This window comes from Tachypleus tridentatus, chromosome 8 (genome assembly GCF_004210375.1).
Source record: "Tachypleus tridentatus isolate NWPU-2018 chromosome 8, ASM421037v1, whole genome shotgun sequence".
Lineage (NCBI taxonomy): Eukaryota > Metazoa > Arthropoda > Merostomata > Xiphosura > Limulidae > Tachypleus > Tachypleus tridentatus.
In genome coordinates this window covers 13759103-13784564 of record NC_134832.1, presented here as the reverse complement: position 1 = coordinate 13784564, position 25462 = coordinate 13759103, and the positions used below count along the sequence as shown (strand labels likewise).

Genomic DNA, 25462 nt, shown 5'->3' with positions numbered 1-25462 from the left:
CAAAAATTAAAAGTAAGTGTTATGAGTATTACTTCTCATTTAACCTGAAGATAGATCTAAGAGAGATGATGAATGCAAGCTAAAGTATACAGAACCTGAATACAAAACTTCATTGTCAAAGTTCGCTTTACTGTTTTGCTGAATATTAATCTTAGAATAAAACTTACATTTGTTTTCAGTAGATTATTTGAATATTTGACCTCTGGGCACTTACTCAATCTATTCCTATGCTGTTGGCAACCCACTAGTAAATGGCTTGTGTTTGTATGCCCATGACGATGCTTTCCCAATTTACTGACTTCTTATCACCAAATAACTTTTAGAAGTTTTATGGTATGCCACAGATAAATTATAAAACCCCTGTACAACCTTTACTATTATCCTCGTAGCCTTAATGCCTTTACTTCCAGAACTCCAATTGCTATGAAAGTTTTAGGGATTTGGGAAAATAGTCCAGATCTCTAGGACACCTAGAAATACCATTTAGATAATATATTAAATTATTTATCCTAGTAGAAAGAAGCTGGCCAGTAGAAGGGAATTTTTTATGTTAATGTTCAGTAGTCCTGCATAGCATTCCATGGAACAATGATCGTGAAGCTAATGAAATAAATAGACGTGTGGCACAGAAACCTTTCTTATTATATGTAAGCCAGTAAAATCTGTTATAATTTACGAGTTAAAAGAAAAGCTGAATTATAGTTTCTCACAAAATAGTGCCGAGTGTTTTGTACGTTCCATAATAATATGTGTCTTTGTTGTTGGTAAAGGGTACATTTAAAAGTCAGACAATATGTTTTTTGCATTATATTTTAATATATTTATTAATGTATTAAATTATTACCAGGAGAAATTTTTTCTAATTTCTAATCTAAATTAACAAACTCTAAGACCTGATAGATTAGATTGTTTGTTTTTGTTTAATCTGTGCTGAGGTCTAGCCAGCATATAGCATAATTTTTAAAGGATATTTCCATAAGCTTAACAAAAACACTTTCCAGATGGTATAACTTTAAAAATGTGTGTAAAATTTTATAAAACAGATTATGTACAATTATTAAATGTTTGTTAGTTATTAAAGTGAAGCTACACAAGGGGCAACCTGTACTGTGTCCAGCGTGAGTATTGAAATCAGGTTCTTAGAGAAGTGAGTATTGGAATCAGATTATTAGAGTTGTAAGTCTTACCACTAATCCAAAGAAGGCTATTATATACTAATCAATCTTTTTTACGAAGAAGGAATTCATGGAAACTTTTGTTTTCAGCCCTTTTCATAAAAATGTATAGCTTAAAAAAATGTCTAAAACTTTTATTATAAAAATCATGAAAAATAAGTTAAATAATTATAACAAGTAAAATCCATAAATTGAGATTTGGCCTAGAACACTGTTAACAATGAAAATATTGAACTGATAAATTAACGTATCTAGTACCTATAATTTAATTTTACTTTGTTTTGATCACATTATAATTCGTAATTTAAATGTATAACTTAACATGATTTCAACTGTCATTGGTGATTCTCGTAAGTAAATCGTCAAGTCACGAGCATCTGAAAGGGCTACCTTGTTTTCCACTCCTGTCGATTATTCTAGCCCTTGGGACTTAATTAATTATCTTATTTTAAACGTTAAAATCAGTAATTTGGTTTGCAGGAATGCGAAAATGTTTTAATATTCATGTTAGATTATTTGTTTGTCAATTTTCGCGTAATACCACACAAAGGGATATCTACAAATAACTGTTTCTGAGTTGATAGACAACACGATCACTACCACATGGATAGGGCTACATACCGCTAGAGGGCGAAACACGCGTGTTGACCTCAAGCAATCAGGAGGGAAGGAGTAGAAACGATGATGCCACCAGAGGTAGCCACGTCATATGCTGGAATCAGCATACGCGTCTCAACATGTAATCAATGGTTAGATTTAATTATGTTTTACAGTCGGTTTATGCATAAAATACTTCACTAATTCATTAGATCTACATTTAAACAAAGTTCTTTTTTCACTTCCTGATCATTTTGTATGTAAATCACTTATTGTCTTGAAAAGATGCTTATTTAACATACAAACTTACGAAAATCTTACTGTTTCACTAGTTTATCTTTGCCCAAATAATTACGTTCTTGACAAATTATCGTTTCTTATGAAACTGGCGATTACTAAAAATTCGTTTAAGATTGACTTAAACGGCTCTTTTCGGGACTAGGCAAGAATGTTGCCTTGGCTGGGATCTACAAATCCAGTGTCAGAGATTTAGCTGTGAGGGGAAACGGGAGTACCCCGAACAAACCCTCTTTCACAGCCTGGGCGCCGAAAAATCTATCCAGACTGTAGAAGACTGGGAAGAAAATCATGGCTTTGAAACATTTTGGAATAAAAAGAAAACTGATAGATTGTAGCAATGGTATAAATGTGGCTGGTTGTCTGGTAACTAGGAAAACTACAAACAGGTAGGAACTTCAGGTTGAACTTGCGTTCACACCTGATGCCCAGTGGTGATAGAGAAAAACATCGGTCTGGGATGCTTTGTTTCTTCTTGTAATTTTCGTTTGTGTCTTCTGAGTGATTGTGGTCTGTTTCTCTGTTTGGTGGTTGTATTCCGTGAAACTGGAACTGAGGTCTGGTAGGAACTATCACTTGTCTTCTTTGGATTGTTAAGTCTTAGCGTGTTGTTAACAGTGGGAGTTGTCGTCTTCGGAGTTGAGTTGCCTGAATCTGTATTCGTGTTCTTCTGGGTGGTTCTGGACTCTGCGGTATTTCTGTAGTTTTTCGTTGAAAGTTGTCCGTTGATTGTCTATGTTGTTTGAGCACTTTGTTTGATAGCGAGTTGAAGGGTCGGCGATGCTAGCGTTCGGCTCTAAAGTGAAATATGTGATAGTAACACCCGTCACTTCGATGTACAGCGTGTAACTTGGCCTGGATTTGAGATTTTATGGCTTGTTTGATTTCTTCTGGTTGTATAGTTGGGTCAACGCCCCTGAGGAATACTGAGAAAAGGCTGACAGGACTTTTAGTTGGGGAACAACTTACTTTAATTTCAGTGTTCCATGGTTGACATAGATAAAGTTGATCAGCGAGAGTAGCGGGCTGGATGAAAATTCCGCCCCGGCGTAGGATTCGGGTCCTGGAAGGTTCGATGGTTGCCCCTGGCTTGGTCTGGGCGATGAACTTGTAGCAGCGTAAGGTGTGACGGTAGACAGTCAACAATTACCGGCGATACCGGCGGAATAACTGGCGTAGTTGATCCTTGCGTCTTGAACAGCATAATGGCAGAGATATCAGCACGTCTTGTTTGCTCTGTGACTAGCGTGGAACCGACCTGGAAGACAAGAACGCAAAACGCAAACTAACGTGGTAAGGGTTTAGTTTAGAGAGAGAGAAATCAGAAGAATTCTCTCTCCAACTGGGGTGTTCAGGAACGTTGTAGTTCCTCTTCGTCCCCTCACGTGAGAAATTGTTTAAATTTCCATGGGTTTTTTTCCTTTACTCTTATTTTGATATTTTTAAGGTGGAGTGGGGTATTTGTGAGTGAGAGGAAAGACAGGAGAACTGGACGAAAGCAGCATAAGTGAAGTGAGCCAGACCTTGGCACGAGGACGGAGTACATTGGCGGCTGGCGAATTGATTTAAAATTTACTGTAGCTGGATAACCTATCACTGAATAAACGGCCCTTTTCAGAATGTGGCTGGGACCTACAGATCCGATGTCAGAGATTTTGCTGGGGCCGAAAAATCTACCCAGACCGTGCCCGGAAGTAGCTGGGAAGAAACATAGGAAGAAAAAAGAAAGAAAGAAAAACTGATGAACTGTAACGGTGGTATACATGGAAACTGCTAGCTCTGGTCTTGTAGATCAGGTAGTAGCCTCGTCATGAACTTGTTTTCACACTTGAAGCCCATTGGTGCAAGTGAAAAACGTGGTCTAGGTGGTGGAACAACTGGCTGTTCTTCGGTGAGTTGTTCTTCGCTGGTCTGTGATGCTTTGTTTCTTCTTGTGATTTTGGTTTGAGTTTTCTGCGTGGAGGTAGTTTGTTTTTCAGTTTGAACTGTCGCGTCGATGGTTATCTTGGTAATGGTTTGAGTCTGGTTGGTTGTTGAATTCTGTGGAACTGGGACTGAAATCTGGCATGATCTGTCACTTTTTTTTCTTGGACTGCTGAGTCTTGGCGTGTTGCTAACAGAGGGAGTTGACGTCTTCTAGGTCGAGTTATCTGTATCTGTCTTCGTGTTTCTTCTGGTTAGATCTGGACTCGGCGGAAAACGGTGGTTTCTCGTTGGAAGTTGTCCGTTGGTTGTTTATGATGTCTGGGTGCTTTGTTTGACCAAGTGTTGAATGGTCGTCGATGTGGGCGTTCGGCTCTAAAGTGAAATATGTGATAATAGCTGCCGTCACGTAAAATACAGTCAGCACTGTACTTCGACGTTGTCACTATCTTCATGAAGTACGTAGGAAGGTTAGTGTTCTTAGAAAAAATTCGATGAACAGCATATACATTGGCCTGAATTTGAGATTATATGGCTTGTTTGATTTCTTCTGGTTGAATTGATGGGCCAACGCCCCTGAGGAATACTGAGTAAAGACTGACTGGACTATTAGTAGGGGAACAACTTACATTAAATTCGGTGTTCCATGGCTGGCACAGATAAATTTGGTCTGCTGTAGTGGCGGGTTGGATGAGAATTCCGCCCCGGTGTAAGATTCGGGTCCTGGACGGTTCAATGGTTGCCCCTGGCTTGGCTTGTGCGATCAACGTGGCGACTTGAAGCGGCGTGAGGTTCGATGGTAGACCGTCAACGATTACCGGCGGTATTAACGGCCTGACTAGCGTGGATGAACGTTTCGTCTTAAAAAGCATGTTGGCAGAGATATCAGCACGTCTGACTTGCTCAGTGACTAGCTCTGGCAAAAAAAAAAAAAAAAAGACCTGGAAGACAAGAAAAATCAAAGAATCGTTTTATATTAACACTATTAAACCTTCACTAAACAGAGATTCCGGATTGGAGGTGAGTAACCTGTGGCTACCATTGGTGAATGTACGGGAAATCTCTCCTCCAATCAGAAACAGTGATAATCCAACCAATCACAACACCTTTTCCACAATCCACCAGGATATATAACGTCAGCACCTACACACACACTGACTTGAAGACTCGTAATCCAAGGGTCGCAGTTCGAATCCCCTTCACACCAAAATGCGGTGGGCGGTGGGTGGTGATGACTAACTGCCTTCCCTCTAGTCTTACACTACTAAATTAGGGATAGCTAGTGCAGGTAGCCCTCGAATAGCTTTAAAAAAAAAAAAAAACACAACATATTCTTTTCTCTATCTTTCAAAACCTTATGTACATTTAAACTGAGTAGATTTCCAAATACGCAAATGACCATAACAACTTTTAACTATAACTCTTCGTTTATTTCACTTTATAGAAATATCATAAGTTGCCATCATGTAAGTAAAATTAACAAGTATCGTACATACTTAGCAAAAACTTAAGTACTATAATGATCATAGTTTATAATTTTATTGAATTAGCTTTCATGCAAATTATGCTCATTCCAACTCAGTATCTAAGATTTAATATAGTTTATAAATGATAGTAGTGAACAATCGGTCAAAACTTGTCATCAACTGGTATGTTGAATTATCTCGCAGCACTACATTATGACCACGTGACGACCTTGTAATAAACAATTGTCTTGTCGTCAGTTCTACGCTGTGTTTAATATATTCTAATAAACAGTGTATTAACATTAGACAGTCTCAAAGCTTTACGAATTTTTAGTCATAAAGGAATGCTCTATAGAAAATGGATGCAAAACAAACAGTAAGTTATTCATTTATTATTGTTAGTTGTAGCAAAATGAAATTATTCATAGAACATTATAACACGTATTATGCGCACACACATATACTGAAACAACCTTTTAATTTCAATTTCAGGATGGACAAGTATGTAAGGTAACTTACCAATTACAGTAACTACCTCATTACATGCGTTGCTAGTTCAAATAAATGTTTCTGCGTCCTTTTCAGGACAAAAATTGTATAAAGTACTTATATATATATAAACTAAAACTATAATCAGTATGTTAAATGAAAATTGACTATTTATTTTCTTGCAAGATACGATATTTTGTTAATAGCGTAATTACATGGATAAAGATAAACCAGTGAAACAATAAGATTGTCGTAAGTTTGCATGTCAAATAAGCATCTTTCTCACGTTGATAAGTAATTTACGCATAAAACGTCAGGAAGTATAAAAAAATACGATTAAATGTAGGACTAATGAATTAGTGAAGTATTTTATACGTAACAAATGTCTAGAATATTATTAAATCTAGTCATTGACTACAATTTCAAATGAATCCCTTTATCAAATCACTCACCAAAAGATTACCTATCACTACGAGAAGAGTAATATATCAAACTTTGTTTAATCATTGAAAAAAAACCTAAATTGAATTTATTTCGAATTTTTAAATTTTTTCTTTCAAATACATCTCTCAAATTGTTTCCTTGAAAGTCTGTTGGTTAATATGTTCCAGGTTATAACATTTATTTTCCTAGTTTCATTTGCTTTCTTCAGTTTGTGTGTGCTTAAACGTTGCTGTAATATTCAATTTAAACGTTGTTTAAGACAAATTTCAGCACAATAATATCTTAAGCTCTTTTTTGTTCACTTATAGTCTTATCTTTGTCTGAGAATTTGCCAAAAATACGTAATTTAATGACCGTTCCTCTATAAACTGTTTTACAGAAAATTATCGTCTATTTCTCGCTCTTAAAACGAAATACCGATCTATGTACTATTGTGAAGATTAAGCTAAGAACATCATAACGGTTTTTAAAGTTCTTTTAGAACATCTAACAACTTGAAATAACGTAAGCAACTAGTCAATTTCTGATTCATATCCTGTTGTAATTTCAGTAAAAATTAGAAGTGGATCAACGGTGTGCTTACATATTTACAACGCTAAAATATGGGGTCTGTGGTTCGGTTACTGTGGTGGATAGAGTTCAAATAGCCTATTGTGTAGCTTTGCGATAAAGCAAACAAACAAGAAATAAAAACGAGAAGAAACTGCATTGGTAATTGGTAATCTTCTTTCAAGAGTTTCAAATTACAAAAGGTTTTAATCGTGTCTTTGATTTCTCACTTTAAACATAAAAGATTGTAAACTGTCTTAATGCTGACACTTCAGCACGTTGAACACCTAGGAAATTATGATCCATGGTAATCTTAAGCCATATCTTCTTACTCATTCGTAACACAGTGAATTTATAATGCTAAAAGTCTGTTTTCGATAACCGCAGCGGGTATAGCACATTAATTCATTGTGTAGTTTGCGCGTTCGAAAAGAGTGTGTATTTTTGAGAAAAAAAATGAGTTTATATCAATATTATATGATTTTGTACTTTAAATTATTTTTAAATTGTTGACTTGTATAAAAAAAAGCTGTCTTATTTCCACTTGTACCTGTTTAGTTGTTAAAAGATGTATTTAAAGGCTATGGTACAAAACTAAACATTAATTGTTATAAAATCTTTAATATATCTAAATTATTATTTATTTGAAGCTGAGTTTCAAATGAAGTTACTTAAGTTTGTAAAACCGTTTGGTATTCTACATTTCATTAACCTCATTAAATGCAGAATTAGAATGATTAATTCTAGTACATCTAAGTACAAGCATCTGCTAGATGTAGGAATATCCAGTTTAATTTCATTTGTTTTTTGACTTTATAGGAGGGCGCTTTTGCGCATGGCCCAGAGAAGACTGACAAAAGATGGGTTGAACAGTGTTAAATACAGTGTGGTGTATATAAATAAGTTACCTCTCTACACTCATATTATGGTTGACATTGGACAAAATCATAAGTGGCGTTTTGAAGGAGGAAGACGTGTTATAATATCATTCTAAGATAAGAAACCGTGGAATCCATGATGATTATAAAATAAATGATAGCTTTATTATTTTATACTTCCATTTCCAAACTCAGGTGCTGGTCTTCAGTATATTTATTGACCTTTAATCTTTTTACTTGGACTGCGTCTTAGTTTTGGACGCCACTAAATAAATGTCGAACAAATCAAAATGTTCATCTTCTTTGCTGAAGTCGAAATTCATATTATATTTTCAGTTGAAGACTTATAGAAAAATTCATTTGAATAATAATGTTAAAATAAACTAAGAACTGGAAAGGGACATAATTTTGCAGAACACGCTCACTTTGAGAAAGCTCACGTAGGTCGAATAAAAAATAATTTCTTATTAACTCGAATCTGTGGTTGCTTTTTCTGTTCCAAAAATAACTTCTGCAACTTACCTTTCTACTATACTAGTGACATCTAGTGAACTCATATTTAATCATTACTTGATAAATCTTTAGTGACATCATTATTTTCATAAAACAATTAACAGTATTTTCAACCTTAAAAAACTACGAATTAAACACATTAAAATATTCCGTAGTTTACTTTCCACATTCACAAAGTTCACAAAATATAACGTTGTTTGCTAAAACTGTTTAAAAGCAATAAATATTCAAAGAAGATTTTTCTAAAACTTTAGATTTAAGTTACATTACCCGTAAAGCATGTGGCTAGCGACTGTCAAATTTCATTTTTGTACATTTAAAATTCTTTGTGCGTCATCGTTATATAATGTTATATTATCAAGTAAAAAAAAATCCAATAACATGAACATATGTTAGTTTTTCAAATAAAACTTCAAGTTTCGTGCATTTATTTTCAATTATTTTTTATGACGTCACCAACCTGAATCTAGTGTAGAAAAAATCTAGTTATTTCACGAGGAAAGATTAATTGTCATATACAATCAAAGTAATAGTTTCACATTCTAAATACGCTGCTCTTTATTTTTAAAAACTTGTACTCCCATGATCGCTTTTTTTTTAATGGTTAACCTTTATTCTGTGCGCTTAAACAACAGTTCTTGTCATAAATTGTTCTGCTTTGCAATCATGAAACTAACTATGTGAAATGAACTCGTTTTATTTAGGTCTTTAAATCGCACAGAAAACGTAATTGCGAGTTCAGCTATTTGCAGAGGTGTATCTTGCTTTGGTTTCTAATTTTTTTTTTTCACTTTATATGTATTTTAGTTGTTTTCTAAACCAATACTATCTACAAGAAGGAACGCTAGAAAAAAGCAGAAGTTAACATAAAATATGTTAGTCTATAATTTACATTTTGAATAAAAGTCTCTTTAATAAGTGTGTCTTACTTTTTCAGTGGTATTTCACATGTTTTTTCCATTATGCAAGAAAGGAAATAAAACCTAATTGTTGTTGTTTTGTATACACGATTACACCCAAACATTTACATTTATTAATTTTGCTGCTGAAAACTCTGATCTTGGAAGTTCGAAGTAGAGGATATAATAATCTTTCTTTCTCATATATGTTTTCTTTTTCCATAATGATCAAAACTAATATGTATGTGTTATATCCTCTAGTTACTATTGAATTGAGCTATGTTAGAGCAATTTCTCTCCTTATACCAGTTGTTAGAATAAGGGTTTATGTAGGTGTACTTTTAGACTTGTAAACTGCTGTAAAATCTTAGATTAAGGAGGCTTATATTTTTTCTCATGGCCTGAGTTATCGATATATTGAAATCTAGCAAAATTAAAGATGTCGAAGATAATACAGAAGAAGTTTCACATCTCTGCATGAAGCTGCCAAACGTGAAAATCTTAGTTTCTTCTGGATTGTTTTACTAATACAGTTTCAACGAATGGGTTAGATAAAGCTGGTGGGCATGAAGACTGTGTGCAAGAGGTTCTGTACAAATCAATGTTCAGAATAAACTAGGAGACATCACGCTTCATCCAGCATCTTGGAGCGGTAGTGATGATATTGTTAGACTTCTTGACAATGAAGTCACACCAAAACTAGTCAATAAGAAAAGAAAAACGCCTTTGATTTGTCCAAGACTGCTGAATGTGTTACCCTTTCGAAGCCATATAACTTATCGTCTGCTGAGAATGAAGATTATGGTAATTCTGATGAATCTGACTAAAGTTTTTATGTATATAACTATAAAACTTCTAGCAAAAGTTTTCATATTTAGTTACCACTGTCTTAGAGTAAGAAATAAACAGCTCAAGCCCAAGATAAAGCATCAAGCCTACCAAATGCATTAAGATAAAACGAATTAAACAGAACAACACCGTGTATTGCTTTGAAATGTAAGAATTATACAGTGGCGTATTATTTTAGGCAACTTACTCTTTCAAAAACTTGTAAAGACAAATTTCAAGATAGGTTACCTCACATTATTACACATCTCAATATATTTTAATACTATCTGTAATACTATTTTCCGTGTCATAGCAACGTCCAAGATATTTCGCTTAACACCAAATACTAAAGCTTGGTTAAATAAACGTTAACGATTATTTTGATAGAGAATAAACTTTTGTAACTACAAATCTGTGTTTCTACCATTTTAATTTTGTTTCCAAGTCAGTCGTAGCTCCTACACAGAAAGTTGAGAGAATAACTATATCACATTCGATTAAGCCTAGAGAAAGATCATGTTCACAGGACATTGTCAAAAAAGAGTGAAGTGCGCCTTATTTGAAAACAAAGGTATGAAATATTCAAGGTTCATATGCGTATATGAACACTAATATAGCGAGCAATTTATTAAACACCTAATTAACTTACTAAAAATCCAAAATATTTATAAGAATTTTAAAATTGAAATTCTATATCTAGAAGCTGATTTACATAACAAACTATTCCTACATTTCGAATTATCCTATTTTACTTGAGATATACTACGTCGTTATTATTTGATAAAATATGTTTTTTTGTATTTGGTTGTACAAAAGGTTCTGCTTGAACGATTTTGTTAACAAAGCTACTTACACGAATTTGTAAAAGTAAGAACTGGTGATATCAAAATCGACGATTATTTTACATTGTTTAAGAACTTCACTTGACGTATAAAAATAGTAAATCGAGAATAAACTAGCGACTCTCATAATTTATTTTTTAAAGTGTATTCGTTTTTGCTATTACTATATTATAAGCAACTTGTCCTTTAACAATGAATATTATGGATGATGAGATTTCAAGAATACTAAAAACAGCTGTCAACATATTTTACAATTTTGAAAATAATAGAATGTTCAGTGTATTTAGTTTTGTGCAATTGGAATAAAACAGTTATCAAAAAACATAAACTCGTGAGCTGAACGAAAATAAATTTTATGATTATCTAATGATTTCAACAGGTACATAAAATGTATGGTTTTGATATTAATAGTTGAGAATGCATGTGTGTTTTTCTTAAAGCAAAGCCACAACAGGCTATTTGGTGTGTCCACCGAAAGGAATCGGAACCCTGGTTTTTGCGTTGTAAATCCGTAGACTTACAGCAGTCTCAGCTGGGAACTAATAGCTGAGAATAATGTGTGTTAAATATGCCAAGTTTGAATTTGTCACAACTTTACATATTTTTCTGAGCAGTGCATAAGAAAAGTTCTTATACCTAGTTTTTCACAATTCTTAAGAAAATGTTAAATTTTGTTATATTCTCGCTCACAGTAGCTTAGTGACAAGTATGAAGAATTAAAATGCTAAAATTTGGGTTTTAATATCCATATTGGGCAGATAGTAGCACATTGTGTAGCTTTATGGTTAACAACAACCAAGCAGAAAAAGCATTCTCACCGAAATATTAAACTAACATAAACTCTGGTGATTACGTGCTCGTAAACATATAGTAAATTTTAAGTTTATTTGTTGTGTTTTCTTGGTAATAGCAACGTATTGCTTAATATAATTTTACTACAACATTTGTAAAAAAAAGTATTTTATTTTGACAATGCGCGTAAAAAGAACAGCAAATATTTTAATGTACCATAAAAACAACAAACTTTTATTATCTTTCTTTCCAAGGATTTAAATGAAGTTGTTGAAATAATTTGTTAAATTAAGAAAATAGAGGGTTATTAGAAAAACACCTTCTATGGAATCGCAGAAAATAGTATTATACATGTAGGCTTAAATTGAGTATCATGTTCTGTAACAAAGGAACCTGAGGTATTACTAAAATGTATGAAGAATTAATGCTATAATCTTACTACATCAACAGTATTCTACAGACTAAATTTCTTTTGAATTCGAAAGAACTTATTTTAGTATTTGATGATGTACTCTTATGTCGACTTCTGCTGTGTAATTGATATTAAAAAGAATATTAAAACAATAACCTAATAAATTTGAGTTCACTTTCTACACAGATTCGCCACTAAGTACAAAAGCTGTGATACATAATAGAACTTTTACTGTCCTTTTGTTTATGTGAAGCCACCAGTTTATAACCTAAAATCAGAGTTTTCTACGTATATTTTAGGTGCTGCTACCAACTGGCAACCAAAGATTGAACTATCCCTATCATATTGATTACTTTCTGCTACGTAAAATTTGAGCTTTCTATGGAAATTCTTTCAATAATTATTATTTTTAAATATATACAATATGAAACGTTTTAAGTGGTATTTTTGTTAATTAACTACACAAGGTTTAACAAAATCAGTTGAGTTTGTGTTTAATACCACCTTCAAATGAACGAATATTAAGAAAAAAGAATGTCATTTTATGGATTTATGGCCGATTTCTCTTTTATTGAATAATTCTAAATCCAAGGTCAACAATCATCATTTCTACTTTTACAAACGATAGTAAAAACGAAAACAGAAACATTTACAATGAAACTAAACATAATTAAAACGCTTAACCAGTTAACATGAGGTTTTTCCTTTCTCATAAGTCACAAGAATAATTTTTAATTATGGAGTAGAAAACTGAAATTCCAAAATTGTCTCATATAATCTGAAGAAATGAGTGTATTTGATTTACATAAAATTACAAGTAGATTTTTGCTATGCTTCCATTTGTACAAGCAGTATTGCTTTGTTACAGTAAAATAGAGGCCGAATCAATCTGTTAACTATCCCAAAACCAGTTTAGATCTCGTGTATTTCACTCGTTATTGTTTAGATTATCTTATAGATAAGGAGCGGTATGTCTCCGGATTTACAACGCTAAAAGCAGGGGTTCGATTCCCCTCGGTGGGCTGGGCAGATAGCCCTTTGTGGCTTTGCTATAAGAAAAACACACACACATTATAGATAAGGAACTAGTTTTAGTCAAGGAATATAAGTGGATAAAGTATGGAAACAAATACTTTTTTATTGAATAAATAAAAAAACTAAAGCTTTATATATATTTATACTCAGGAAGATACTTTCTTTCCTCCGAATCAATCCTTTTGAACAAGTTAATTAAGATTAACATACAAGCTAATGATATTGATATGGATGGTTGGTATAACTTTTCAAAAGCTTTGAAAGTGGCACCATCTGGGTGAACATATAAACACTACCACAAAGTTCTAAAAAAGATTAAAATATTACAAACTCGTATAGCAATACACAGGATTATCAGTACTACTTAGTATAATAACAAAATATATTTCATAAGTAATTGAAAAAAAATATATATTTTCTGCTCTATATCATATAAGGTTTCTGTTTAATGTTTTATTACAAATTTTAAATTAAAGACACTCTGAATTACTGGAATAATTGTTTTTCCGCAAGAAAAAAGAATTTAAAAATTTAGTGGTTTAATGAAGAAGGTGTATACAGAAATTTATATAATTAACGAAAATATCATTATTAAAAACATAAAACAAATCAAAAAACGCCAGTAATAAATGCTAACATTAAACAATTCAATGCATGTTACTTGATCAATTTATGTTAGAGAACTAGCCAACTTATTAAAATAAACTACTAGACAGTAATTGAGGTTTCTTTTCACTCAAAATTCAGAAAACTGCTTTGAACATGAATTTATTTCAAATCAAGCAGCTGTAGTCATCGACATTTGATGTTATCTCTACTGAGTTCAGTGTACCATTAATAGTGAAAATATTTATACGGTTAGAATATTACAGTAATTCACAACAAATCACCATCAGTACAACTACAGCGACTGTAATAAATTACTGCTATTATGAGCAGTTAAACCTAACATTGCAGCCACATTTATCTAAGTTAATACACATCAGTTCCCGGCATGGCCAAGTGGGTTAAGGCGTTCGACTCTTAATCTGAGGGTCGCGTTTTCGAATCCCCGTCGCACCAAACATGCTTGCCCTTTCAGCCGTGGGGGAGTTATAATGTGATGGTCAATCCCCCTATTCGTTGGTTAAAGAGTAGCCCAAGAGTTGGCTGTGGGTGGTGATGACTAGCTGCCTTATCTCTTGTCTTACACTGTTAAATTAGGGACAGCTAGCGCAAATAGCCCTCGTGGGGAATGCGCGGAATTCAAAAACAAACAAAATACACATTAGCAGTTTATTTTTAACGTAAAATTAAAAGATAAGTTGGTAAAACTTGTGCATGAAAGGTTAGTACCTTGTGTAATTGATTTACGTATATATAAAATTAACTGGAAGTATCTTATGTCACTCCAGAATAATAAAATAACGTGAAGAAGATTGCTATTAAATTAACCATGTGTATTCATTATGTAAATTTAAACATGTGATCTTTTATTGCTAACTATTTTCGGTTGTTTTTACACTTTTGGTTGTTTATGTTGGTCACTGATTTTCGAAACTAAGGGAAACAACTCCTTGTTCAAATACTGTACGATAGGTCTTACACCGTGCTAAGTGAATGATTATTATTTTCTCATGAGACCAAGTGACCATTTAATTTCAGGAGGATCTCATGACCATTCTAACTGCTTATGTCTTCACTATTTTACCATTATCTTACCAGCATTACCATCCTCTTCATCTGATATATGTAGACAATTCATAACTGTGTTTCCATTATTGTCTGTCCTTTCAATTTCATGTACTTCTGGTTCCTAGACTAACCAGTGTTCCAGTTGTTTAGTTTATCATTATATATATCTGATACAGGTGAGCTTGCCACGCACTTATTGGAACTTGCTTGGTTCCCGCTGTTGAGGTATATAATGAGAAGACATTCAATTGAGTCAAAGGAACTGATACACTATAGGTATTAAAACGTGTTAGTATTTGGTCATATCTCATTTCTGTGTTATGTGACAATTTTTACCTATCATTTTTCATTCTTATACGCTACCCAGTGGCACAGCGACATGTCTACAGCTTGACAACGCTAGAAATCGAGTTTCTAAACCCGTGTTGAGCAGAGCACAGATAGCCCATTATGTAGCTTTGGGCTTAATTCCAAAGAAACAAACTCATTCTTATACATATATATCATATTTCTCAGTCATTCAACATATAACCCTATAAACACTGTAAAGTGTTTTCGCTGGAATGTGAACTAAATATCACTTTGATAGACATTATAATTTCTCTCTCTCTCAAACATCAGAAATTAAGTTAAATTAAAAGCCAGTTGACAGTTTTTAGTTTCCCATACATCATCATAACTCAAGCAAGTCAGTTTATAAATTTGTAAATTATTAATATTTTGTGCAGTTCTCTTAGCTGAATTAAGTGGGTGTGGATGATATGGTGAATTTAATGTGTTTTACCATAACTAGATCCATCACACAACTACAGCTTGGCTATAGATAAATTCATACATCAGTATTAATTTTAGTGAAGAATGTGAGAGAGATTTTTAGTTGCTGGAGCACACTGAAAAAGCTCTCTCATATTCTTCAGCTTGTACACAGTGTGAATTAATGTTGACGACAGAAATTCGATCAAATACATATCAGTTATAATACACCACAACTGAGAAAGGGGAGATTTTCTCCTTACCTAGGGGCTAGAACTAGTCTTTCGCTGTCATCTTTGGCCACTCCTGTGTATTCATTATATTTTATAACATTTGTATATGCATAAGTGCACATTTCCTGACTTCAGTGTTCTGTCTGCTGTGATTATACACTGAAATATCAGCAGATATTAGATATTTGAACCAAAATGTCATCCATTGATTAGCATTATTCCCAGTGTGAACGCATAAGACTAGTTCTATCAGCCATATGAAACTGATAAGGACATTAGAAATTCAAATATAACGATTTGAAACATGTGAAATACAGCGTGAATGTTGAAAAGAGTTTCTGGTTTGCTTTCATCACTGTTAGTAGTTGTAAGCTATGTGTAATATCTCGAACTAGTAGGACCCATTTAAAACACCAAAACATTTTTATGTGTGAGGAAACAGTTACGTATCGATGCTTATTATCTGAAATTAACGCAAAACCTCAGAATCCATTTCTTTTTTGTTTCAGATATAAATGACAAAGACCTAACACTCGTAACTGTTTGGTTAGTTTTACACTGATTATATCTCTAAGGACCTAATGAAATTATCAAGGTAAATAAAACTTTATAGAGATGAGTCAGATTGTTTCTTCCCAGATGGCTATTCTAACAAATACGTTAACAAGTTTAGTTAACTGCATACCGAGTTACATACACTATGTTTCACGGATATTCCCCAGTATTAAGTCAGTTGTCTCAAATGTACCAGCAGCCACATATTCTTGTCTCAACTGGTGAGACAGCATCTCTATAGCTTTCACCACTAGGTTTTATTCATTGTCACTGAACTGAAAGTATTTTGTTGCTTTACTGGTTGAAAGAAATTAATTTGTTTTAAGCTTTGTGGGTAAACATTCAGGGACCTCAACTATTCCTGAATCTCACCATAACTCTAATTATTTTAGAAACATCTTCAGTCAGAGCTATTATGTTTCGAACTCCCAAATGATGTCTTATCTGCTTATTAGTAGACCTTCCGCGAACCTATCTATCAATATATTTTTGTAGGCTGCTATTATCACTTGAAATAAGCTTTTGATGTAGACAGTGATAGTCATCTCCATAGATAGCCAGGTTATCAGACTTGGACCTCTGGATTGTACAGTTCACAGAAAAGCTGAACCTTTGTCTCAGATTTGTTTAGCAGCAAATCTGGTCTTTAACAACAAGTGTTATGAATATAATCAGTGATGTCGAGAAAACCCACTTGTAGAGAAATATATATGCAACAACGGCTCGTTTGGGTTGAGAAAATATTTTACATAGAAGAGCGAACAACGTTTCGACCTTCTTCGGTCATCGTCAGGTTCACAAAGAAAGAGATAACTGACCGGAAGCTGACCACATGTTTGGAAGGGGTTGTGTAACATAATAAACAATATAGTTTACAAAGTGAGCCTGACGATGACCGAAAAAGGTCGAAACGTTGTTCGCTCTTCTATGTAAAATATTTTCTCAACCCAAACGAGCCGTTTTAGCATATATGTTATGAATATAATTTCTTGGAATCCAACACATTAATCTGTTTCAACTTGCTGATAGTATCAAGGCCCCTTAACCTAAAAACTCACTGTAAGTCCATTCTGTGTTATCAATAACAAGCCACTCACTCAACTCTACCTGCCAGTTTACTTAAATTTACTGAGTATGTTGTATCAAAAACTTTAAACTTTAAAAACTTTAATTTTTAACTCATTGTATTTCTATTAACTTTCAAGGAACCAAATATCCTCGCTTGCTGCTTTAAATCAACTGTTTCACACTTGGACCTCTTTTCTGTGTGTGGTTTCTTTTTGAAACAAATTGCCAGAAGAAAATATGTCTATAGCTTATTTATTTTGTTATGTCGAATTATTGAAATAATTATTTTACAGGTGGCTTGACTCACAAAAGAGAAGATTCAAGAGATTCAACATGCAAACTTTACTGTAATGAATGTTTAAAGAAGAAGACATGGAGAAAATTACGCTGTTAACAAAATTATTTCAATACTCATAGACTCTACCTCTAAAGATACGCAGGGAAAACAGATAAAAATGAACAGAAAGAACTTTGAACATGATTAAATGGTAATTAAGGATTTCGAACATAAAGAACTTAAAACAATATTTGCAAGCTCACACAACAAAAATGACTAGAAGCATTTTAATCTGTCCAGTTTTATTGTTTGTAAGTTTAACATTCTCATTGACGCTGTCTTGTTATTACTAAATCCGTTGGGAAGATGGGTATAATTTCTCAAAAGTAATTATTTGTCACGTCAAAGCACATGTTAATATCCCCCTGCTAGTACAACGGTATGTCTACGGATTTGCCCCGCTAAAATAAGGGGTTCGATTGTTTTGGGGGGCTCAGCAGATAGCCCAATGTGGTTTTGCTATAAGAAAACACACACATGTTAATATCTCATTCTTTGTTTAGATGTAAAAATCGTTGTTCCGACATTGTGAAATGAAATTGTAACTCTTCTTTTTTTTACGAAGTTAATAAGAACAAAACATTCTATCCATAAAACGAAAGCGTTACATATATGATGCTTATAAAGATTCCGTCAGAAATTAATCAACTTTTGTGAATTTCTCGCTTCCGTTTGAAACCTAAATGTCATTACTTTTAAATCACATTGTTATACTGCACCGTTGTATAGTTGCGGTCAGTTACGTTACACATTGCTAAAGTTTCTCACATTGAAGTCATAGGAAGGATCAACTGCAACTAACTTATTGTTTATATGCAAGGTTTAGTTCCGTAAAATTAAGAAAAACGTCTTTAATCCCCCCTCAAGTGACATAGCGGTATGTATGCGGAAATGAAAGATATTGAAATAGTGAGATGAGAAGGTTTATATTTGATTTTCGAGTACTGAGTCTTAAAAATGCTGCAATTACATTTTGTATGAATGCTTTAATACGTCCCTAATTCACAAAAATGTTGAGCTCTCGTTTTACAGTTTTACTACTGCAGTCTGGAAGTACTGAAAATTTAACTTCAAAAATTAGAACAACCCTCCTTTAACCTGTTCAGTACCGTAGACGAGATAACTCGTCCAAGCCGATCGGTAACACAGTGCCACGGACGAGTTAATTCGTTCTCAATAATACCTAACTTCAACGCTAGATGTCTGCACTATACATGCATTTGACCTACTTACAAATTGTTTCACTTTCGATCCAAAATGGCGTCACGAAAAAGTTACAAAATGGAGAAGCATTAGAGTTGTATTGTAGCAGCTGAAATACTTGACAGTCAACAGGTTAAAGTTCCATGAAATTGTCAGAGAATTGTTCTCGTTAAATATAAGTTATAAAAGGTATAAAAGGTATTACTTTAAATATGATCTAAAGTAACTGGCATCAAGTAGAAAGAATTATTAGAAAGTATATTTCAACTGTGGGTTTACAATTAATGTATTTTTATTCAAATTAAACAGTAATATATATGTATAAACTAGAATAAAACAAGTTTGTAATTTCAATTATTAAACAACCTTACATTAGTTCGCCTGTGTGTTAATATTTTCCGTTATATATTGTATATTTTTGCAATTACTTTTATTAGTACACTGTTTTAAATTGTTATAACAAAACACAGATCTAGGACGACAACGTAACAGCACAAAATTTATTCTTTGGCTAACAAAAAAATTATTATTACACCAGACGATACAGTTACTCAGACCGTGATTGTCGAAGTAAAATGCCAAGATAAGAAAAGTTAAATGTCTTAGACGATTAGCAACTTTCAAGCTTTTGAGAGGATTATCATCCATTTTCTCGGTGAACACATAGAAAGCTTTGTATTTACAGCATAGATTACATATGGAAACTACAGCGTTATGTTCAAATTTTTGAAAGAGTTGTTGCTCATTTACTTAAAAAATAAACAAAATAAAACAAAGTATTACCTCTATTATTACTGAAATAGACAACAACAGCATGGCTAGTGTGTTTGTTATTTAGTACAATATAATTTGACTTTATATTTCAACATCGCATAAAGTTATTAGTTCAAAACTGCCAATTATATAAATATATTTAAAACTGTCATTATCATATGAAAAAAATAAATATATAAATTAAAACTCAGACTCAACCAATTTCAACTTTTAATAAACATTTAAAAATACCAACTGATAAACAAGAAAAAAAATTATTCTATTTATTTATTGATAGTATTTGTTTTAATTAATTACATAACATATAATCGTGAATTATACGAGTCTCTGAAAAATTGCATGAAATATAAGTGAGTCACGAAAGAAAAATCAGATTGGCACATTTTTTTCACCGATGTATTTGTAAATGATTCATTCTCCTATACTTTTGTACCACATTCACACTTCCTTTCCATGTAAACAAATCCAATCAATTCGAACACCGAATTTACCAAAAATAAACATTGATAGATATAAAACATGCTGTACCTCTTTGGTATGTTTTAAACCATTCTTCCTCTCACCTAAGCCTATTTTACTTAATTGTTTAAAACAATAGAGAACAACCTGAAAACGGTGGTAAACTCATGAAGAATAAGAAGTTGTTTGATATACCTACAATATATATTTATATATTACTAATCAACTAACTTTTATAAGATGTGCATTTTGTAAAGCTGAAGTTAAAACAGCTAACATTGAATTAGTTGGAACTAAAAAGTCCATACTTGAGAAATAAATCTCATCAGAAACATTGAAATTTGTTAGTAATTGAAATGTTTTTTCAAATATAATTTTAGTTGGTTAAAATTTTGTGATTTGTTAATGTGTCATAATCAAGATATTTTAAAGACAAAATAAAATATAGATTTGCACAAATTAAAATAATTAAAGTTGGATTAAAGAGTGCAGATGAAATGAAACATCTGAATCTTTTCACTTGAAATGGGAATTACCTTTTACTGTAGCATATTTATTTATTTCTCTGTCTAAGTACACACACACATATAGTGCTATCTACGACTTCCATTACCATTAAGTAATGCTAGTATTAGTAATAAGTAGAAGCTTTGTAGGATGTGTTGCTTATTTTGTAAATTTTAATAGCTTTTTATATTTTTATTTTCATAATCTATTCTAAAATGAAAAAATTATTTATTAAAATTATGTCTTTTAAGTGAAAATATTTTAGTTTAACAGATACGATCTAGATATTTTCAGGATAATCGGAAAGCTGTACCATTATTAGATGCACCAGGAATATAACAACTACGTGGCTCCCTCTGTTCACACTTAGTTCCACATATCTTTTCTAAAGACATAAAAGACAGTACATTCTGTAAAACCTAAACTTGGCACAAAGAGGAAGACGATTATTCCACTCAGATGAATGAGGGCCAGCATACCAACTAAATAGTACTAGTCATGTGAGGTCAGGCTCTTCGTTATAGTACCTGTTGACATAATTTAATCAATCCATATACCAATTACATTTTTTTTATAGTTTGCTTAAAAAGTTGATTATAGGTAGTTTGACAAGCAACAGATATGAGAACACTAAGTTGAAGTAACGTGTTATAAATCTGAAAAATAGCCCCTTGATGGCGTTCTGCAAGAAATACACATTGGCCGCCATTACTAGAAAAAACTTTCAAAATTTTCACAAACGGAAGATGCAAAACTTTCCGATTATTGAGCAGTATAACAGAAAATAAATATCTATCCTTCTTTCAGAGATATGTAGCTCAATTCAAATGAACTTGTTACACTGAGTACAAAACATTAATTCACGTTTTTTCCCATAATTCATCTCAACGTAACTTTACGAAGAACATAAATTCAAAACGCATACATTTTTACTTCGACTTACGCCCTTATTTTAAATTTTTGAAGGTGTTAAGATAATTGTAAATCGCTGTAATGTTAAGTTAAAGTTAAAGTATTAGTAGAGTTTGTGAAACGTACAAAAACATGTTCTTAAGTAACGTATTGCTAGTTAGGGTAGATATAGAGCTTGAGGTATGATTATTGAGATATATTTGACATATTTTCTTTTATTTGTATGATTTTATTTTCTTCATTCCTTTCTAGTTTAACGTTATATTAGTACTTTGTCCAGCACATAAACCGAAATTTTAACTTAAACATTTCAACTCTGTGTAAATTATTATATAAACAGATTTTCTATTAGGTTTTTTGGTTGTTTCACGATTTTTGAAATAATTGGACTACTTTATGAGCATTTCACAAGTAGGCTTTATAATGAAATCTAATACACTATATATTTACAGAATCTTTGATATTGACATTTTTCTTACTAAATACATTATTCGAAACGTAACGTATAGCCAATAAAATATTTAAGTGAATATTGAATTTTTTATTCTAATTAAAGTAATCGTTTTCGCTATTCTTGCCTGACAAAAGTAATCACACAAAAAATCATTTATCTTATTGAAAAATATTAAATATAAATTATTGAGAGTGCATAGTCTTTTAATTTTCTTATCATTATCTAGTCTCATTTTACCTAAGAAATCATAAATCCATTTTTCTTAATTTTTTGTATGGTTCTTTTTTTGCCTAGACTCATATTTTATCTAGAAACTTTTTCTCAACATTAGTTTAATTTACGGATATAGCAGCTTTTAAATTTGTTTTATGATTATGTCTGGATAAGATTTTATTATTTATTCTGCGCCCTGCATTATTTGATTATGCACTATTTCTTCCTGACAGAACTTCCATTTTAAAGCTTTTGTTTGTTTGTTTTTGAATTTCGCACAAAGCTACTCGAGGGCTATCTGTGCTAGCCGTCCCTAATTTAGCAGTGTAAGACTAGAGGGAAGGCAGCTAGTCATCACCACCCACCGCCAACTCTTGGTCTACTCTTTTACCAACGAATAGTCGGATTGACCGTCATATTATAACGCCTCCACGGCTGAAATGGCGAGCATGTTTGGCGCGACGGGGATGCGAACCCGCGACCCTCAGATTACGAGTCGCACGCCTTAACACGCTTGGCCATGCCAGGCCCATTTTTAAGCATAAGTTCTATGTAAGGTATTAGATTTCCTAAAGAAAGAATAAGTGATTACTGCGTTGTTACGTAAGTCTAATGTAGTGAAAAATGTTCTTCATCATCTAAGCTTTGGGATAATTTTGTATTATAACAAACTTTTAAAATATTGGTGATCAACCAAGAAAGTAACAATGCTTTAAAACTAAGTGGTGAGATTATTTTAAAAAATTGTTTCCAAAATCAGAACCTTCAGCGGTTTTGATTGAAATTAACCCTTTCCTTTATTATGATAAATATGTAATCCTTTGGGTAAATTTCCGTGACTATAATATCGAAAGGTCGAAAATAAAACAATCGAATGAATGTTGTTGTTAATAAAGCACAAAGCTACACAATGGGCTATCTGTGCTTTTCCCACCACGGTTATCGAAAACCGGTTTTTAGCGTTGTAAGTTCTTAGAACTACCGTTGATACACTGGTGAGCTTGAATGAATGTAACTTCACCACTTTACTAAAATGAGTCATATTTAACTCGCTAAAGAATCTAGGAGCTGTGAAAGTGACAATATATATTACATCGTAAACTATTCTGTGTTTATATACAGCAGAAGTGTGTTTGGTAGAATTATTTCACTATACAATGAAACAAAGTCTTAAAAAGAGTTTAAAGATCTAAAACTCAAAGTGCTCGAGACAAAAATATACGTATGTACAAAGACAGAAGTTTTTAACATGAAACAGAATTATTTACAGATATGAAATTTAAAGTAATTAATCTTCCATTGTATTTTATTTATGTTTGTCCGAAGTGAGAGGATATTAGGCTGGTTTCGATTTCTCACTAGAAGCCTAAGGACTATTATTCTAATAAGCGTAATCGTTGTGATATCTGAAAGTAGCGTATAATAATGCTGGACACTTTTTAAGTTATAGTTTTCTTTTACAGAGTTGGCTTTATTCGGAAACAAAGCTGACTTTGGGTAAATCTAATACCATAAGTTTCAATGACTCACATTCCATCATTCCAATGTTACCTATAAACAGGACTCTCTAAAGACTTGTATAAGCCATTTATTGCGGTCTAGAAATATACCACAACTCTTAATGAAAATGTAGACCTTGACTTCCTTGACTTCGAAGAAAGAAATAGTTTATACTTCTTAATATAACACGAATTCTGACAAAGTCACTAAATTTCACTTTTCCAAGATTTAAGTTCCATCTTTATGAATATACATTCCTAGAAACATGATCAAGTCATAAGTCGTAAGCTTTTTTTATACTCGGTGAAGGTTTATTATTTATTTTATCATGAAGACGTAAATTGTTTGTCCTAATGAAGAAATATCCTGCCTTTACAGATAAAGATGAAAATTTTACTTTTAATATACATGTTTGTCAGGATTCTAAGTGGATAAAAAAATATTATTTCATCACTTTCTTCCCTTCAACATTTTGTATCCTGTCAAGTAATTAAAGGTAGAGACTTGGCGCGTTATCTAATTCAGTAACAATTAACATGCGCAAGTGAAACGTTTTTAAATTTATCATTTAAGATTTTGTTTACAAATATTTTATTATACCACTTCCCAACAAGAATTTGTTCTCTTCTCTTTACCGTTAAAGCCACCTTTTAATGTTGTTTTAATAGTTGTTTTTTTTACCGAGAATTCTTCGAATGAAATTTAGCTACAAAAAAACAACAACTCAAAAACCACTTATATTGTACTCTTAAAGTCAATCTGTTTTTTCCATGTGATACATGTCTCCTAGAAGTCTCTCGATGGGAATATCTCCAACTGTGTCTCTGAAGAAGAGCCGTTCGACCATCCCTGCGCTAACAGCACGAAGACAAGGAACCAACAGAAGAAGCCGTCCGAATCTTGTTGGCTGCCGAGGGTATTTGTGTCTGACATAATCTCCCAAAATGCATTGGGCCTGGTCTTGTAACATCTCAACTGGATGAATATCACACAAGCCTACAGTTTCTAAAAAAATAAAATCAGATAACATGGAAATGTATAAAATGTCAACTATTTCGGAAGAAATATAAAAAAAAACAACACAGCAAAAAACAATTGACTACAGACTATTAAATTTAGTAGAAGGAATAAACTGAATAAACTTGATCCGGTGATGTCAATATACAGAATATCCAAAAAGTCTGGAACTATAACACACTTCGACAAATGTTACAGAATGTTTTGCACATGCTATCCTTGAAATTCGAAACAAGTTTGGAATAACAACAGCGTTAAGAATACCATACTACGTTTTGACAGCAGCATGATCAGTCACGTATCTGAAATTAAGAAAAGCTTCAAATCACCTAAGGTTCCAGACTTTTCGGATACCATGTAATTAGAATGGTACTAATTTAATTAAATCTCCAAATACCTAGATTCTTAAAACAGTAACTAAAATGAGTTATCTAGTGTATATCCCTACTGAAGACAGCAACACTGTTTTAGGACATTGCCTCTTTATTCAACATTAGACGAATTATGCTTGTCTGTAGCTGGAACCAGTATAACAAAAACGATTTTTAAAATTGGTTAACGACCGATATGTAGCTCTTGACACTTTAAAATGCATGGAATATAATGAATTTTAGAAATAACTTTATGACTTCCGCAGGTCATTCAAAAGAACTGAGGTTAAAAT

General features: G+C 32.6%; 1 protein-coding gene and 1 pseudogene across 6 annotated transcripts in view; one reads left to right on the top strand and one right to left on the bottom strand.

Annotated features, from left to right (window-relative positions):
* The window catches only part of LOC143258556 (beta-1,4-N-acetylgalactosaminyltransferase bre-4-like), a 68008-nt gene extending 59713 nt beyond the window's left edge, over positions 1 to 8295 (top strand). For 3 of the 5 annotated variants that reach the window (XM_076517687.1, XM_076517688.1, XM_076517685.1), the window contains one exon: positions 7760 to 8295. In XM_076517687.1, the coding sequence (XP_076373802.1) occupies positions 7760 to 7934 (175 nt within the window). In that variant the 3' untranslated portion in view covers positions 7935 to 8295. Of the gene's footprint in view, positions 1 to 1072; positions 1148 to 6941; positions 6958 to 7759 lie in introns of those variants that run through there. The other 2 variants (XR_013032355.1, XR_013032356.1) reach the window with 2 other exon arrangements.
* An 11138-nt stretch (positions 8296 to 19433) lies between these two features.
* The window catches only part of LOC143258555 (nuclear receptor subfamily 2 group E member 1-like), a 56269-nt pseudogene continuing 50240 nt past the window's right edge, over positions 19434 to 25462 (bottom strand). The window contains exon 7 of the transcript XR_013032354.1: positions 19434 to 24786. The product of XR_013032354.1 is annotated as a nuclear receptor subfamily 2 group E member 1-like (transcript). The remainder of the gene's footprint in view (positions 24787 to 25462) is intronic.